This window comes from Emys orbicularis, chromosome 1 (assembly GCF_028017835.1).
Source record: "Emys orbicularis isolate rEmyOrb1 chromosome 1, rEmyOrb1.hap1, whole genome shotgun sequence".
Lineage (NCBI taxonomy): Eukaryota > Metazoa > Chordata > Testudines > Emydidae > Emys > Emys orbicularis.
This window is the reverse complement of record NC_088683.1, coordinates 74030562-74050519: the sequence shown is the minus strand read 5'-3', so window position 1 is coordinate 74050519 and position 19958 is coordinate 74030562. Positions and strand designations below refer to the sequence as shown.

Genomic DNA, 19958 nt, shown 5'->3' with positions numbered 1-19958 from the left:
GGGGGGGTTGGATGGGGCAGGGATCCCCGGGGGAGCCATCGGGAGGCAAGAAGCGGGGTGGGGGTTGGATAGGGGGCAGGGGCCGGGCCACACCTGGCTGTTTGGGGAGGCACAGCCTCCCCTAATCGGCCCTCTATACAATTTCAGAAACCCGATGCGGCCCTTAGGCCAAAAAGTTTGCCCGCCCCTGGGCTAGCTGCTTTGGTTCAAAGCACAAAAAAGCAACGTAGACTTTGTGATGAATTTTCATTCAAGATCACCAAGATTTGTGACTGTCTAGAATGCAATAACACAGCTTCAATTGCTTTAAACTTATATTGCACTTGCTTGTGGGTCTGACCCACACGGGCCAAGAAAATGGATATCCTTAACAATACTGTGTGAATTCAAATAAAATATGTACATTACTTAAAGTTCATAAGTTGATTGCCTCTGCGGCTGACAACATAAGACAAATGCCTTGATCACCTCGAGTGAACCCATATAACAAATTAACTGACCTATACCACATGCAGTATGTTATAATTGCAAATATCGGGCTGGGTTCTCCAGTCTGTCCATCCTTATTGTGCCATCCAAAATTCAAGCTAAAAATGGCCACTGGAGAATCCCCCTTATGGAGATGAACACACGTCTGGCATACACAAGCAGTAGAGCCTGCTTTTATGCCAACGGCCACAACTCTAGCATAACAGGGTGTGCTGGTAAATGGCTGAGGTGTTGCAGCTCCATTATTCCAATCATCTACTGATCCCTTAGGGTACACTGCAATAACAAAACGGTGGTGCAGTCTCAGAGCCCAGGTTAGCTGACTCTGGCTTGCACAGCTCAGGTTCGAGGACTAAAAATAGCAGTGTAGATGTTCAGGCTCAGGCTGGAGCCTGAGCTCTGAGACCCACCCCCCTCAAGGGGGTCTTGGAACCCAGACTCCAGTCTGAGCCCAAACATCTACATCACAGTTTTATAGCTCTGTAGCCTGAGCCAGCTGACCCAGGCCAGCCATGGCTGTGCCATGGGTCTTTTATTTCAGTGTAGACATAGGGACTTTGTGCCAGTGGCATAAGTTGGAGCAGCTACTTGGCTGTTCTAATGCTAAACCACAGAACTGTAAGTGGTTCCCTGATGACTCCACCCCATCCCTACCATCAAGCAAAACTTAGTCACATGGAAGAAGTGAGACAATTATTTTCCTTTAACCAATATTCTGTAGTTATGGAACATTCTGACTGCCTTGTGAGATGGTGGCAAATTGGAGCTTCTGTCCTCTTTCCAGAAAACAGCAAACATCCCACACTTCAAATCACCCCAAAACTTTTAGCAAGCTTAAATTTTCAGTCGCAGTCTTCCAATTTTATACTCAGAAGCATATGCTCCCACAAAAACTGAGGTGCACATTTTTGAGTGGACAAAACAATTGCTTATGTGTTTTTGCAGATACACATCCTCACAAATGTATTTTTGCAGCTGCAGAATTAGAGGGTATGGGCCACTCTTGCTGAAAAGTGGGTCCCAAATTTAAACAATATAGTTGTATAGTTTGCTCAGTATCATCATGACCCCACATCACCTCCTAGCAATTATCTAACTTCTAGTAATAATCAAGAGTCATAGATTTTAAGTTATTTCTGTATTACTGTACATCACTTATAATAAAAGATTAAAATGTTTACCTTGATATTTTGGGCATCAACATTAGCTCCTGCTTCTAGTAGAAGACTAATGACTGTAGTATTTCCTGCTAGCACAGCCCAATGTAGTGCTGTATTTTTGTGATATTTGTCCCCAAGATTAATGGAAACATTAAAAGTAAGCAGCAATCGAGTTGGATCCACACTAGAAAAATAAAAGCTTGGTTAGATCTATAAAGAATTAAAAATCACAATGGACTTTGTTTGTCCATGAGTTTGATCTACTTAAGTATCAGAGTGTACCAACTCAGAACACCCCTTTTTTATAGTGTTAAGTACTAATGGCCAATTCTGCTCCCACTGAAATAAATTATAAAACTACTTTTGAATCCAATGGAATCTGCACAGGGCTATAAATTAATCAATAAGTGTAACAAAGTTTCTTCTAGATGGTAGTAGAGCACATATTTTCACATAAATTCTTATTTTCCCATGTATCACAGAAAAGTGACAGTATCATTACAAACATGTAATACCATGCAAATGTCTACGTATTTGATGCATAGCAGTGAGGGTACGAAACTTTTCTCGTTCCTCATCATCACACAACTCCTATAGAAGAAGGAGAAGCAGAGGAGGGAGAAGGAAGAAAACACAGTAATAATGTCAAACCAATGTCCTCTCTTCTTCACTAATTGTCATAAATCAGGCAAGTTATAGTAGGTTTGATGGCATTGTGGGAATAATTTAGCTAGCTAAAAAGACAGTGACTTGTTTGTCTTTAAAAAGCAACAGAGGGTCCTGTGGCACCTTTAAGACTAACAGAAGTATTGGGAGCATAAGCTTTCGTGGGTAAGAACCTCACTTCTTCAGATGCATCTGAAGAAGTGAGGTTCTTACCCACGAAAGCTTATGCTCCCAATACTTCTGTTAGTCTTAAAGGTGCCACAGGACCCTCTGTTGCTTTTTACAGATTCAGACTAACACGGCTACCCCTCTGATACTTGTTTGTCTTTGTGTTTTATATTGTCTGACTAAGGCAGAGTGCTTTGAACAGGTCTATATTATAATGAGTTTATTACCTATGTGTTCTGTAAGCTGCCCACATTAAAGGTGTCATTCCATTTTGATCCATCATATCTACATCCTGATAAAAAGAAAAGCATTAGTGAGGTAAGTAAAAAAATGCTAAAATTTCAGTATACTATAGGAAAACAGGATTTGCCTTGCTGGATCAGATATTGGTCATTTAAGTCTGGTATCCAATATTCAATGTATACACTGAGGGCTTGTCTACACAGCCCCACAACTAGGACTACAGGGGTATGAACTGCAGAGTGCACCGAAGTGCTGTGCTGTAACTGCCCCATAAACTCTGCTGGTGGAAAGCAAAAGATACACCTCTACCCGTATATAACGCGACCCGATATAACACGAATTTGAATATAACACGGTAAAGCAGTGCTCCGGGGGGACGGGGCTGCGCGTTCTGGTGGATCAAAGCAAGTTCGATATAATGCGGTTTCACCTATAACACAGTAAGATTTTTTGGCTCCAGAGGACAGCATTATATCGAGGTAGAGGTGTACCTAGTTTGCATTAACATAGCACTGGTCTGGAAAGGCCTTCATTAATACAAACCAGGTACCTTTTAGTTCACGCCAACAGTGACCACACGGGTGAATGACAGAACAACTCTTTGGCGGGTGCTGCAATTCACAGCCCATAGTCCATATTGCAGTGCAGTACAGACATAGCCAAACTGATGCTTCACAAGAAAACAAAATATAATCAAGTTGTGCCATGTGAAATCTGGGAGCAAGAGACCTTTTTTCATCTCTGTGCCTGGCATAAATAAGATAATGCCCTAATATTTAAGATTTGACGAACGCTTGCAGGAAGCATAATCAAGCACTTCTGCATTTTAATACATCATTTGTATTTACAACTCCAGGTTTTGTATCCACAAAAATCAGTACTGAATTAACCTTCTCTCCTCCAGGATATTTGTATTAACTAGTGTTGAGGAATACTGGCACAAGTAACATATTTAACTGTAAAATTAGTGAGCAAGTCCATAAAAAAGCGATATTGCAGTAAAGTGCACTTGAGAATGGTTTTAACTGGCAGAAAGAATCTTTACAAGGAAATTTTTAAATATGACAATTCTAAACAGTACCATGTTATAACAAATTTTAGCTAGATGAAATGAATGAGGCAACAGAATGTAGTTAGTGACAATGATAGGTTCTCAGAATGATAAATGCTGGCTAAGTGTAAAGTATTTGCGTTTAATTATTTTGGACAACCATTAAATGGGTAGTAAAAACATGCTTTCATTTTTGTGTATTAGCAGCCTTTTATTTTATTTTCTGAATACTTAAAATACCTTATTTTTCTCCTCATTCTGCTTTTAATAACTTTATTGGTAGGAAAAGGATGTTATATCCAACAACAAAAAAATTACTTTTTTAAACAAAATATATATTATGTGTACATATGCCCACACATAACACCCCTGGAATACATATCATAGATCACTGGTTATATTCTCTCTCTCATGTAAATTTGAACAAGTTATTTGCTTAGATGACTGACTGACTGACTTTCTGCAATGTCTGGAGCCTGGCTGACACTTATAAAACAAAACAAAACAACAACAACAAAAAGTTTAAGTATCATGGCCAACTAGTTACTTGATCCCCAGCCCAATTCCTGTAATATTTTTGGTTTTGTAACATCACCAAATAAATTATATTATTGGTTTTGAGCCACTAGGGCTGTTTGACATTATTGTAACTAATTTTCCTTCAATTCTTGAACGTTGGCTGCCTTAAATTCATTACAACTGCACCATAAGAAACGTGTTATTCAAACAACCTAATTTCCCTTTTCGTATCTGTGATAGGTGGTGTCCAACTTGTCCAGTATGAATGGTAGCTCCTAAGTAAATGCTGGCAATTTTAATACTTAGTATTCTATAGTTATGTTTATTATCAGCTAATGTTTCTAGGTTAACTGCAAAGAGGGTATATCTCAATTTGCATGGCAACAAAGCATTCTAAAAGGGTCTGAAGGCCATCAACTGGATTAATATATGCCAATCAGCTAGAAACGGTCAAAAATTTCTGGCTAAAAATGCCCTTTTGCAAAACTGACGTTTTCCATATGAAAATTTTGTTTTTCCAACAGGAAAATTGTAATGTTGGCGCCTTGACTGTTTGTCCAAAAAGCTCTTGTCAATTTCACTTTCTGCTAGCGAAACTGATAAAAGCTTTCCCATAGTACAAGTGAAGCACAGAGCCCTGCTTGCCTGTTGCCTGCCTCCCCCCTGCCTCTGCCCCCATCCCAGCCAGCTCTGGGAGCTGGAGAGGCAGAGAGCTCTGATGACAGGAAAACATGAGGAATTCTGCCACCATGGGAGGTGTAGCCTTGTCCAGGAGGATGGCTCACAGAGATCACTGCCAGGTGTGTTCTTACTAGGGTGACCAGACGTCCTGATTTTATCGGGACTGTCCCGATATTTGCTTGTTTGTCCCACGTCCCGACCGATGTGCAGTCGGGACACTGGACAAACAAGCAATTTTGCCCTCCCGGAAGGGCTCTTGCCCCCCCCCCACCCCGACTCCACCCCCTCCATCCCCCATTGGCTCCCTCCCCAAATCCCCGCCCTGGCCCCGCCTCTTCCCCATGCATGTGGCATTCCTCCTCCCTCCCAGGCTTGCTGCTGTAATGGCGGGGCAAGCCTGGAGGGAGGGGGTGGTGGTGGCCGGCTTCCAGTTCCTGGAGCTGGTGAGTAGGGGCACTGGGCGGGCAAGGGGGGCTGGCAAGGGGGCTGCTCCCCCAGGAGGTAGACAGGGGGCTCCGGACCCCAGCAGCGGCGGGGGAGAGCGGCTCGGGGCCGCACGAGTGGCCATGTAAAGTTTATTGGCTTGGACAGGACCCCGGCCGGCTCCCCGCCCCGCGCCAGCATGTCGCGCCGGCCGCCACAGGCCAGGTAAGGAGCCGAGTCGCCCCCTCCCCCCTCGTCCTGGCTCCTCAGCTGAGCCCCCCCGTCATTCCAGCTGCAAGCCTGGGAGGGAGAAGGAATGCCGCTCAGCTGAGGAGCCGAGGGGGGGAGAGAGGGACTCAGTTCCTTACCTGGCCTGCGGCAGCCGGCGATACATGCTGGCGCGGGGGCGGGGATGCTACCCCCCTAGAGGGCAGGGCGGGGAGCCGGCCGGGGTCCCCCCCCCCAGCCGATAAACTTTACGTGCCCACTCGCGCGGCCCTGAGCCACTCTCCCCCACCGCTGCCGGGGTCCGGAGCCCCGCGCCTCTCGCTCCAGCGGCTCCTTCCCCGCGGGGCGGCGGGACGTGCCGCATGTGCCCGGGGCCCGGGGCGGGGGAGGGGCAGTGGCCACGGCACGGCCGGCACCCGCAAAACAGCTTTTTTTTTTTGCTCCGCCCGCGCGCGTCCCGATATCCCCCCTCCTCCCCCCCCGCGTCCCGATATTTCCTGTCAGTGATCTGGTCACCCTAGTTCTTACTGAACTGAGGGATACACTTTATACTTTTAAAGGAAGTAAATGGTCCAGTACAATTGGAATTGGAGCTGCTACTGGAGAAATCCAATGCTGCCTTGTCCACATAGAAAATCTCTCCCATTGGGCTTTGTATGTCACTCTGGTCCAGGGTTTCTTGCTTTGGATCAAGATGTCTTAAACATGCAGCAGAGCAGCTTTTTCTACAGATGTCAGCCAGCTAGCATCCAAGATGCCAGATCCAGGGATGTCTGATTTGGATGCAGGATTGGGCCATTGTTCTGCAAGACCAGATTCAGTAGGACCAGCAAGGTCATGAGTCTCCATACTGACAGGTTAATAAGGTTTGAGTACCAAATTGTCTGGCCCATATTCGTGCTATCATAATGACCTGAACTGTGTACTACCTCAATTTCCTGAAGAACCTGGGTATCATGGGCATTGATGTACAGGTATATAATAGACCAGGAGCCCACAGAATAAGGAAGGTATCCAAAAGGGAACCTGGGCTCATGTCTCATGTCTCCCTGGAATAGAAGCTCAGGCACTTGTGACAATGGCCCACTTTTGTAAATCCCTATTTGTGCAAGACGCTTAAGGTGGTCTGCAATCTTAAGGCACGACTCATGGTTCTCAGATAAATCTCTGATGAGTCAGTCCGCCAGTTTGTTCTAGAGCCTAGGAGGTGCAGAGCACCATGAACCAGTCCATGGGATCCAAAGAGGGGATCCAGAAGCAAGGGTAGCCATATGGAATTTGAAACAACCAAAGAAGGTTGAGATAAAGTTCAAGGATGGGTCTTCCAAGCCCTTTCTTCTTTTTGATTAAGAAACAGAATAAAATCCCCTGCCTCTGAACTCTGTGGCATTTCCTCTACCCATCCCAGCTGAATGAAGGAGTCCACGTCTTGCTTAAACAGTCTCCAATGAGAAGGGTTCCTGTAGATGGACAGGATGGGTGAGGAGGGGACTAACATTTTGAAATTGGATAGGATATCCCTTGCTGATTATCTGAAGGATCCACAGATCTGAGGTTATCCCATGCCAGGCTGTTGCCAAAAGGAGTGTTGGAGGGATCCAGCCAGAGTCTCAACACACACATCGAAACTGGTTCTTTCCTGAAGCCCCAAGTTGTGAAGCAGCCAAGGAAGAAGCAGAGGGTTGCCTCTCATAAAATCACTGCTCCTTCCTCTGGATCTCCTCGGACCATTGCTTAGTACCATACTGAGATTGTGGTCCCTATCAGTAGAACAGTTGCTGTTGTTTTGGATTCTTCTTCCTTGGAGGCTGGTACATACAGGCCCAAGAATCTTAAGGTTGTTCGAGTCTTTAAAGTATATGGAGCACTTCATATGTACCACTATTAAAGAGGTAATTGCCCTTGAATAGGAGGTCCTCAATGGTAACCTGGACCTCCCTTGGAATTCCCAATGCTTTAAAACTAAGCAGACTTCCTCATCACCATGGCATCGACCATTGTCCTGGCTGTTGTGTCTGATACACTGAGTGCTCCTTGAAGAGCCATTCAGGCTGTGAGCTGGCCTTCTGTCAAAGGGGACTTCACTTCCTCATGCTGTTTTTTCAGGAGTCTGTCCATAAAATTGCAAAGTTTGTCCCATATAAAAAAAAATTGTATTTGGGGAACAGCTCCTGATAATTCGTTACTCTCATCTGCAGGCTTGCTGTGGGGTACACCTTCCTCCCAAAGAGGTCTAACTTCTGGTCTTTCTCCCAAGGGATGGTCTTAAAGCAGCATAGCCAGCCTGACTTCTCATGAGGACTACAGTATTGGTAAAAATATTCCAACCCTATAGCAGACACCTCTCAGCACTTGTTGATGTTGATGTGACCAAGGCCAGGCTATGTCAAATCACTTTGGCCATTTCAAGCAGTCTGTTATTAATGGGCATGGCTGATTGCCCCATAGAGGAAGGCTGCACTATACCCAGAAGTCTGTGTTGCTTCTCCTGGATAACCTGCAACAGGATAAGAAGCATCTCCACCAGTCTTTTTAGCAAGTCCTTTTAGCTCATTCACAGAAGCTGTGGATGGAGGCTTAACCACTTTGTCTGGACAGAATGAGCTGGCTGGAGGCTGATATACTATTGGAGAGTAGTGATCTCCATAGTATTCCTCCTCACCCTCCAGAAGCTGAATTCAATACTGAAGTGGAACCCAAGATGATTGGAGCTGCTTCTTTGGCAAGAGGGGCCTGGCTCTCAAGACTGTGGATAAAGCCAGCTTCCTGGAATAGGGATTCACCCCCCATAGGGGTACCAGTATAGCCTCAGTTGATAGGGATAATGAGGATGGCTCATGAGTGGGTAGCAGGTGGGGTGTGCTCTGTGGGTCTATGATGATCTTCTGGTGCCCCTCAAGTATTCTTCCTTGGATTCTCTGCCTGATTCCCACTGTGACACTCACAGAGGTGTGAGAGCCACTCCAGAGAAGAAGCTCTGCTATGTACCTCTGGGGAAAAAGAAAAGAAACTTCTTCCAACAATGGGGCAGATCTATCAGGTGTACTCCATCTTGTGGGAAAGTACCTTAGCAGGTTTGGAAATTTCTCCCCATAGCCTCCCAATGAGAGGTGAGTCCAATACCATTCCTACAGAGAGGTGTCTCGCAGGTGCTGTGGAGGGGAGTAGTGCTGACATAGAGAGTTGGTACACTGCCGAAACTGAAGCCTCCAACGGTATCAAGGAAAGAGATCTGGGTACACAGACACTTGGTGCCATAATTCCCAGTGCTAAGATGCTCTATGATGATACATTTGGTGCCAAAGTCTGTGTCTTTCTATCAAACCCGGAGGCAGCACTGTCCTTGGTATGGGAAGAGGCCATCTACAACAACTTTGGGTTTGGTGCTGGGGAACTGGTATAGGATTCCACTTCAAGGCTTTTGGAGGAGTGAGCCTTAGGAGAGGCTTTCTTCATTCCATACTTGGAGAGGAGGATTGATGCCTGCCCTGGTCCCTGAAGCGGTGCTTTTTAAGGCCCGTTTCTGAACACGTCATCTATGCGGCTGACAAGTGGGTCTTATGAAAAGCCACCAAGAGTGGCATCTCAATTCATCAGGGCACGGGCAGCATGGAGCTAACCAGACACCTGGAGGATCTCTGAAGGTCTACCCAGATCCAATGAGGCTTGCATCTTTCCAAGAGGAAGCGTTTCAGCTTTGCCTCTGTAGTCTGAGTCCTCTTGAAGTATGACATGCAGATTAAGCAGCACTCCAGAGCATGGCCTTCTTCAAAGGACAGCAGACACAAGGAGTGTCTCTTGTTCATGGGCATAGCAATGTTGCAGGAGGAGGAGCTCTTTAACCGCAGTGACTTAGGTTAGCCACTGTACAAGGGGGGGTCTGCACAGAGGAGAGATCTCTTGTACAGAAAGGAAGTGGGAACTATCACTACTTTATCTAAAACTAAGTACTTCAAAGCAATGGGCAAAGAAAATTTATCAACAAGAACTAAGGCTAACAATAAACTTTTCCTAGTGAGAGAAAGAATTGTGCTAGCTACTTGCTAAGATCAAAGAATGTGGATACTACAAGGTCTGTCTAATAGCCACTAGCAGTAAAAAGTAACTAAGTGCAGGTTGCGGCTGGCCCACACTTTATCCTTTCAGATTCAGGGAGCGAAAGTGCACTCAGGGTGCAAGCATGGACCCAGTGGACACTGCTATTCAAAAGAATCCAACCTCACATGCCTGAGGTACATGTGCACCCAGAGTGCAATCTGTGTGGATAATTGCTCAAAGAAAAAATTCCAGTTCCCAGACATCTTTACTCCTAATGGTGCAGTGGGAACTGCCGCGGGGAAAAGGGATGAGGGCGGGGCATGCTTATAGCCCATTGATCCCTGGCTGCCAGAATGGTCCTTGGAGCCAGAGACATCCAGTAATGCTTAGAGGAGCCTCATAGCTACTTTAGTTGTGCAAGAGGCCAAGCCCAGAAACACAGGGCCCAAGATTCATGAGTGCCAAGGTTACTTAAGGTCACTTTTGCACACACACCCCGCCAAGTAGTCCTTGGCCACTGCTCAGAATCAGAGTTTGGGACTGGAGGCAAGACACACAGTGCTGCAGCTATGAGTGTCAAAAAATGACTTGGTGCTTGGCAAGGTCTTCATGATTTTTCAATAATTTATGTAAACAACCTTTGAAATTGGTTAGTACCACTTTATGTAGTGACGAGATAAGTACAGTGGGGGGGGGGGGGTTAAACCACCTTGTTTCAAGTTTCTCTCTATTTCATTGATCTGTAGAAAGAATCTATTTTTATCTATGACAACCTAAACTGGGTTGTAGATTCTGATACTTGTGGACAGCTAGTGACAGGAGTCTTGGAGACACTCTGAGCACTTGATAGCAGGTGGTCAAAATTCACAAGTAACAGCATAAGGATCCTATCTGGGCAACAGTAATTGCAATTTCCATTCCCGAACAGTGCCATAAAGAAGCAGGTGGGAGCCAGAGTTAACACAGGGAGAGCTGAGTGACTTTAGGGCATCAATCCTAGAAACACTTCTGCAAATGAGTAACTTCCTGCATCTGAGTATTCCTATTGAACTCAATGAGGCTAGTTGTATACGCAGTTACTTGCATCCATTTACAGGATGGGAGTTTACAAGTGCAATGGCAGAATATTTTCATAAAAGGTTGTATAAAAGATTTGCTTTTAAAATATACATAGAAATGTGGTTTTGTAAATTTTCCATTATCTTTCTCTTTTACAAAACATGAAATAGTATTTTAACTTCAATAACCATAAATATGTAAAAACATACCTAAATACAAACCTAAATACATAACACTACAATGTTTATTGATTAAATTACTATGGATTTTGATAACATATGCAGACTCAATGTAAAATTTTTCAACTTCATTTTCTCAGCTGTTTTCCAAAATAGCCAGAGTAATTAATACAGATTATAGATTCATCATGTAAGATTAAACAGACATTGTGAAGGCAAAATTGAAACAATTTTTAGGTTTAGTAGTAATAAGCTTTTACAAAACTCATGACCAGGAGAAATGTTTCCATGAGGATATTTTTAATTCCAAAAGAAACAAAATACACCTACACACCCACCCACCCCCTACACACACACAGTTTCTTTTGAAATAAAATTATATATTTATACATATTTACATATGTAATATAAGCTTATTATTTATATAGTATGTAATAATTATAAAGAAACATTTCTTTGGTGTTTTTGCAACCAATATACAAGTTTTTATTTATTTATTTATAAATTTGTATTTTGATTGCCATATATATATATTAAACCCAACAGTGCTTCTTTAACCAATGGCTTTTGAAAAAAACAACACTGTGTATGTATTAAACACACACAAAAAGCCTTACCAAAAGTCACTGTTTTAAACACACATAATTCATTAACAAAATGCATGATTATGGAATTTGGTGATGCTTAAAACTTATTCCGCAGGGTGAGATCCTTATTGAAACTTCTATTGATTTCTGTCTACACCATCTATGCTATTCTAACACATATGTTTATCTACTATGTATGGTCAACATCTTCACGAGTATCTTACTGCATACTGAACAGTATAACAAACTTTTTAATCTGTTTGACTACCCAGAAACGGTTTAATAAAAATTGTAGGGCTGTCAATTAATCGCAGTTAACTCACACGATTAACTCAAAAAAATTAATTGTGATTAATCTCACTTATAACAATAGAATACCAATTGAAATTTATTAAATATTTTTGGATGTTTTTCTACATTTTCAATATTGATTTAAATTACAACACAGAATACAAAGTGCACAGTGCTCACTTTGTATTATTATTTTTAATTACAAATATATGCACTGTAAAAATGATAAACAAAAGAAATAGTATTTTTCAATTCACCTCATACAAGTACTGAAGTGCAATCTCTTTATTGTGAAAGTGTAACTTACAAATGCAGATTTTTTTTTGGTTACATAACTGCACTCAAAAACAAAACAGTGTAAAACTTTAGAGCCTACAAGTCCACTCAGTCCTACTTCTTATTGTGCCAATCGCTAAGACGAACAAGATTGTTTACATTGATGGGAGATACTGCTGATGATGATGATTTACGATGTCAAGTGAGAACAGGCGTTTGCATGGCACATTTGTAGACGGCGTTGCAAGGTATTTACATGCCAGATATGCTAAACATGCCCCTTCGTGCTTTGGCCACCATTCCAGAGGACATGCTTCCATGCTGATGATGCTTGTTAAAAAAATACTGTGTCAATTAAATTTGTGACTGTACTTCTTGGGGGGGGGGGGGGGGGAATTGTATGCCTCCTGCTCTGTTTTACCCACATTCTGCCATATGTTTCATGTTATAGCAGTCTCGGATGATGACTCAGCACATGTTCGTTTTAAGAACACTTTCACAGCAGATTTGACAAAATGCAAAGAAGGTACCAATGTGAGATTTCTAAAAATAGCTACAGCACTCGACCCAAGGTTTAAGAATCTGAAGTGCCGTCCAAAATCTGAGAGGTACGAGGTGTGGAGCATGCTTTAAGAAGTCTTAAAAGAGCAACACTCTGATGTGGAAACTACAGAACCAAACCACCAAAAGAGAAAATCAACCTTCTGCTGGTGGCATCTGACTCAGATGATGAAAATGAATATGCGTCAGTTCGCACTGCTTTGGATCGTTATCAAGCAGAACCTGTTATCAACATGGAAGCATGTCCTCTGGAATGGTGGTTGAAGCATGAAGGGACATACGAATCTTTAGTGCATCTAGCACGTAAATATCTTGCAACGCCAGCTACAACAGTGCCATGCGAATGCCTGTTCTCACTTTCAGGTGACATTGTAAACAAGAAGCAGGAAGCATTATCGCCTGCAAATTGTAACCAACCTTGTTTCTTTGAGTGATTGACTGACCAAGCTGTAGGACTGAGTGGACTTGTAGACTCTAAAGTTTTACATTGTTTTGTTTCTGAATGCAGGTTTTTTTTTTATATAATTCTACATTTGTAAATTCAGCTTTCATGATAAAGAGATAGCACTACAGTACTTGTATGAGGTGAACTGAAAAATACATTTTTTTTGTTTTTTTACAGTACAAATACTTGTAATCAAAATAAAGATAAAGTGAGCACTGTACTCTGTATTCTGTATTGTAATTGAAATTAATATATTTGAAAATGTAGTAAACATTCAAAAATATTTAAAATAAATGGTATTCTATTGTTGTTTAACAGCGTGATTAATCGCGATTAATTTTTTTAATCACTTGACAGCCCTAAAAAATTGATTACTGAAAGCAATAGCTTTGAAAAAATATTTTAAAAGTTAAAAAGAATATACCAAGACCATTTTCTGCTAGTGTTGTCACTATACAGCAGAATCTAAGCAGAAAGTAAATATGAGGTAAGGACTGATATATAGCAATATGAGATTGAAGATGGTAATCTATGCTACAGCACCATCTGCTGTTTCATCTCAGCTACTTTATAAAGGAACCAAATATAATAACTCCCAATTATCCAAATAGCATGGGGGACACGGATTTTATCTGGGTAAACTAGAGTGTGAATAATCAAGAAGGCAGAAGCCATTCAGCTATGGGATAGCCTCCCCAGCAGCCGGAGTCTCCTCCTCCTCCTTGCGGTCCTGGCCAGGGGTCTCTGCTCTGCCCTGCTCCACTCACTCACTCCCCTGACAGCAGTGCTGCAGAGGGCTCCTGAACTTCTGAGGGGCTGATGACACCCAGTCTCTGGAGGGGCAAAGTGTGGGGATAGCATAGACTCTGTGGCTAGGACTCTGCTCTGCCCTGCCAGGACTGCAGCCTTCCCTACACCTTGTGCCTTTAGGGATTGGGTGTCATTGGCACTGCAGCAGCGCAGGGAGCCCTCTGCAGCTCTGATGTCATGGACCTACTCAGTCACTCTCATGATAGCAGGATGCAGAGGGTTCCCTGTGCTGCAGCAAGAGCCATTCAGCAGCAGGGTGGCCTCCTTCATGGCCAGGAGCTCTGCCTCTTCCTCACAGTCTTGTTCAGGGGGGTCTCTGTTCTATTATACAAACCTTCACATTATCTGAATCCCTTCTGTGTGTCCCAGCATGCGATACATGGTGGACAAGAAAGGGATTCAGAAAACACAGAAGTTTGGATAATAGAGTTTTGGATAAATGGGAGTATACTGTATATGTTTACAAGGTCAAAGCAGCCAGAACACAAGAATAAAGTGGAAAAAAGGTTGATGGAGCTCAGTTATGCCTGGATAATTATTGCCTGCTACATAGCATTTACCTGGAATATATTGTTTTTAATTACACAATATGCTGATACTTAATAGCTATAGGATTATTTGCACAAAGACACCAATTCCACGGCGATAGATCTGCTAGATTCACTAGACTTTGTTGTACTGCTTAAAAGACTGCTTACTATAAAAGTCAGTTACAAAAAATTATGAAGTCTGTTACCACTTATGCATTTATGTAAAATACAAGTTGAAATAATTTTAATAACATCCCAGCATTACATACTATAACCCATTCTTTGTAGTAATGTTAAATTTCATCAGATTGATTTGAGCAGCATAACAAAAATACACAATTGGAAGTACCTAGTAAAAAAATAAGAGGAGATTTTTTTTTTTTTTAAAGAGTTATGGAGACCATACCTGAACTCTCCTCTAGCAAGAACAAAACAGTGCTGAGTCATGTGTACAACTTAGCCTATAATTAAGGCTACGATTTTTTCATGGATATTTTTAGTGAAAGTCACGAACAGGTCATGGGCAATAAAGAAAAATTCATGGAAGTCCGTGACCTGTCCGTGACTTTTACTAAAAATATCCCTGATAAAATGGGGAGCCCAGCTGCGGGGTCCCCACACCGCCAGCAGAGGTTTGGCAGCTGTGGAGACCGCTCCGAGCTCTGGGGGCCCCCACCGCCTGTGGGGGCTGTGAGCTCCAGGCTCCCCCAGCTTGGAGCTCCAGGGTCCCCCCGCCATGTCTGAATTCACAGAGGTCACTGGAAGTCACGGATTCCATGACTTCCATGAAAAAAAATCGTAGCCTTACCTATAATTTATTTTGAAAATACTAATGGTGACTTTGGTTTAATGATACCTTCCAGACACACAAAATAACGGATGGAGGGATACAAGATGAGTTAATCTGAGAAGCAGATTATTTTTTATAGATGTATTGATATATCCCACAGCAAGGATGGGAAGATTGTTTTATTAATTGTTTTGTTGGGTTGTATGCACAAAGGTGTACTGGGAGCTAAAACAAAAATGTTCAGTCTCATGATATCATCATGCCTCTTCTGCCTTGTTTGCTGTTTACATGAGGTTTCAATGTTTTGGAGATTTGTGAATAATTAAAATATACTTAATTAAAACAATATTCAATGAAAGTAAGGAAAATAATATATACATTCACTAGTATTTACACATATTATACTGGCATTAGACACATATGAACAAAAGCCAAAGTGCTCACACAACTGTTAACAGATGGTATATGCTTCAATTAAAATGCAGTAGTCTAAAAGTACAACACAGTAATAATATAAAAAGACATAACCGTTTCCAAAATGACAGAACATTACATTACCCAAATTGTAAGCATAGTTTTTAACTATTTTCTTACTACTGAAATATTCTCTTTAGGAGTCTATTTACTAAAATGTGTTATTTTATTTGAATTTACCTGTCCCTTTGCTATCAGGTAAGCAACAATAGACGTATGCCCGAACTGGGCAGCCAAGTGAATACAGCTGCATCCTTCCCCATCAATTAGTGACGGATCTGCACCATACTTCATTAGTTGTACAACCATGGATAAGTGACCCTGTCTAAACATAACAGAGCACACAAACACACCTGGTTAATTATATATATAAAATTTGGTAACATATTTGGATAGGAAAAATGTTAAATTCAGACATTTTTTAATTAAACAATTATATCATTATATCACTCTGAACTGAAGATTAGGACAACTTTTCCTTTGAAAATGATGATCACTATGCATCTGATTCTGCAAACATGTGAACAACTAAGTATGAGACTAATTAATTTTAAATTTTGTTTTTAAAAAAAGTCTATAAACAGATTAGTTGATTTTTTTAATTTTATTTTTGCAGGGAGGGAATGCAATGCATCCTTCTATTACGGGGAAAACAAGTGCTGCTTTGGGGCCGACACTTTCCCTGCACTGCATTAAAAGCATCCATAAAATCTTTTTAGCATAATAGCCATCAGGATTCTCACCATTTTTGTGATAAGGTGCCAAATATGCACAGTTGTCAGTTATGCACAGCTGTGACACCACAAAATAAGCCCTTCTAGTCAATCAGAATATGGCTTTGGTCAACTGGTGTTCAAAGTGACAGTCAAATATTCTCTGAACCTGACTGAATTTAGAGCAGTAATAATCTGTTTAAGAGTTCATCTTATAATACATATATAGTCAAATATGATGTTTAACCCCAAAGGAATACATTCATTTTAATATTTAAAACTAAGCCTAACAAATTAGCCTAATGAGTGGATTTTTCACTGTGAAGTATCAACATAATTTAATATTTTAAATGTTCCAAAGCCCAATATCCCAGGACTCCTCTTTGCAGTACATAATTATGAATATTAGTACATGTATACTTCCTTTCGCATTCATTTCTACTCAACTGTATCTGAAGGAGTAACTATTAGAAGATAGTTGTCTGTCCAGTACTGTACACAGGAGTTTATCCACCCCTTTTATTACTAAACCCCACCAGATAATCAAGAGCAAGATTCCCAAAGCAACAGTAAAGAGAGCTGCAAAGCGACCACTGACTCCAATTTTTATACAATATATATCCTCTCTTATCATAATGATCAGTCTCTTCTACATCTGAAACTAGCAAACTGGTCAATAGATGAACTGAATGTCCATGTCCTTAGAGATGAAACCTATAAATGTACTCAGTTACTACCACCAACCCAGTTTTTCAAGTTCATTCGTGCATGGAGGCACAACACATACTCATAATAGAAGCATATCATGGAATTTCATTCAAATAATAAACAACAAATTACTGTCTAATTAAACTGGGAGTAAAGAAAATCCAAGAATTTTCCCCCACCTCGTTGCCCAGTGAAGTGGGGTGGAATTTAAATCTCCTCCCAGCTGATCAACAATAGCACCCTTTGATATGTAGAATCTAAAAACAGAATGAAAAACATACATTTTAATCTAGATTGTTTTGATTACAATCATAAACATGAAAGATAAGTGACAAATATAGAATTAAAAAGAGACATAAGATGCAGGTTTAAAAAAAAATATTCCCAGCCTTCCTATAACAGATCTCCTTGAAATTGCCGGTCTTGAATTTTTGAGACACACAGCTTTTTGCTGGTCTAGTCTTATTTTAACATTACTTTTATTACAGCAAGATTGCTAATTTAGTTATCACTATATGTGTTAATGTAAAAAGATTTACATTATTGTAAATAGAGGGAAGGTTCTTTACAATTTTTTTTTTAAACTAAGTTATAATTAAAGTAAGTTTGATGGAGTAAAGAGATCTTTGTGTTTGACTATGGAAAACAGACAGGAATACTTGCAGAATTTTAGCGAAGGTAAAACACAGTTTTAGACAATTCAATTTGTAGCATGTGCTATCACTGGAATGTCCCTACTGAAATCATTGTTCCAAGAATGAATGTTTCTGTTATGCTTTTAACCAAGTGTAAAGATTTTACATGCTTCTCAATTACAGTTATTAGACAGGGACAAAAAACATTAGATACTTTAAAAATGACTGGATAGAAATTAATTTTTCTGAAAAACATTTTTAAGCAGACCAACCACCTGTAGGACAAATTGAATTATCCACATTTAATCTGTAGCAATTCATATTTATAACATATGTGCAGTTTTTGTGAGCTAATTCTTTTCCCTACTGAAGTATGCTTTCCCTGAGAGATTAAACTGGTAAAATGAAGATGACAATGTAAGTCATAGCTAACTAACAAAAAAGGCAAACATATTTTTAAAAACAAGTCTTGTCAGAAATTTTAACAATACAGTTTCTTCAGTGCAGGTCAATGGACACCTCTGTAACAGTTAAAGCTGAATCTTACATGCAAAATTTGGTCTCCGATCCAGATTTCAGGCATCTTAAAATTTGGAGGTGTTCAGATCCAAGTTTTTAGTTCAGCCCAGTATAAAGCAAGAAACCATCTGTAAAATTCAGATCTGGACTCCAAAACAAACCTCCCAACCTGGTGGATGCTCAGCTCTGTCATTTTGGTTCATTACCCTCTCAATTTTCAAAAGTTATTTTGCTAGTAAATCATGTATGAAGAAATCATATGATAGGGCTCAAAACACCTAGTTACAAGAACATCTACAACAGAAGAAACATGGAGAAATATTGGGTCTCTTTTTTAAATTCTAGATGCCAACAAAGAGAAGTTATATATCACTAACTGTTTGCCTCTTTCACAGTGAGGCAGGCCTGCATGGAGCCAGTTAGGAGTGACATAACTACAGGGTTTACATTTGCTTTTAAATTTAATAAAGAAAGAGGGGAGCAAGTGCATAGTCAGGAGGGAGGTTTTTTATATATAACTTAGCAGGTGAATTTAGTGCTTACGAAAGTCAGTTAATAACTACACTAGTCAGAACTAGCCATCATGCAGGCATGGTACTGTGCAGAACTTCCTCATTAACTTCAATTCTCACCTACATCACTTCTATACTTTCAGCAAATCCCTGACAAGGGAATGACCACTACTTTTGGACGGGAGAATAGTTCTGTTTCAGCACTCATTCAGCCGTTGGACTCTATTAAGAACAGTGCCAATTGAGAGGGGAGTATTTGTAATACGAGCACATGTCATCCAAGAACTCAATCCTGATCAACCCCTTGGATTTACTGAATGAATAAGAGAATACAAGTAAGATTACTTTTTAACAATGGCTTTCAGATGCTACTGTACCTTTTAAATAAAGTAATATAGATACCAGACCAAAAAAAAAATACATATATGTTGGTAGTTTAAGTTGTTTAAGACTTCTTTGACATTCCAGCCACTGTAGTTGTCAGACAAGCCAGAAGGAGAAGGAAAATAAGAAGGGGTATAAAGAAAGGGAAGAAGAGCAGGGAAAAGACAAAAAATCTCTCTCACAAGAGAGTCCTGATTGCTAGAAGAATCCAGGTGCCTTACATTTTATCAATTCTGTACATAGACTCGCCCTCAAAATGATGGGGAGAGGTAGAATGCCTGCCTGCCTTTTATCTAAAAGAAGATGGACATAGGAGATTAGTTGCCTTTGCCATGGGAGCTGCCATAACACTTGTTTTTCTGTCTTTCAAACCAATGACTAATGTACTTCCATGTCTGTATTTCTCCTTCAGTGGTTCTGCATAACAGAAGGCAAAATGAACTGCAACAGGAAAAAAGAGCCCTTAAAAAGCAAATCATGATGACAACCGTCGCTTGGTGAAGGATCTGGTGGCCAAAGAACCTATAACAACAGACGGGACCAAGAGACTACCTGGAGAACCTCTTTATGCTTCATTTTTGCCTTCTCATATTTGGTTGTGTGTGTGGTTGCACATGCACATTAACAGAGTAGAACTACTTTGAAACCTACACACTGAGTCAGCAACTTCATGTCAAGTGCTCTTGGGATCTTGCCAACCCCCATGTTATACTGATTACCTATCTAGTGTATTCATTTAGCTCATTTTTTTTAATGTAATGTAAAAGGAATCATGTACCACTCACACACCTATGACTTTGCAGAGTAACAAACACTAAT

At 41.0% G+C, this 19958-nt stretch overlaps 1 protein-coding gene across 1 annotated transcript in view; it reads right to left on the bottom strand.

The window, feature by feature from the left end:
- Window positions 1-19958, bottom strand: part of ZDHHC17 (zinc finger DHHC-type palmitoyltransferase 17) — a 125540-nt gene that overhangs the window by 66673 nt on the left and 38909 nt on the right. The window contains exons 4-7 of the mRNA XM_065408882.1: window positions 17269-17346; window positions 15849-15993; window positions 2711-2775; window positions 1671-1833 (exon numbers count right to left, since the gene is read on the bottom strand). Of these exons, the coding sequence (XP_065264954.1) occupies window positions 1671-1833; window positions 2711-2775; window positions 15849-15993; window positions 17269-17346 (451 nt within the window). The remainder of the gene's footprint in view (window positions 1-1670; window positions 1834-2710; window positions 2776-15848; window positions 15994-17268; window positions 17347-19958) is intronic.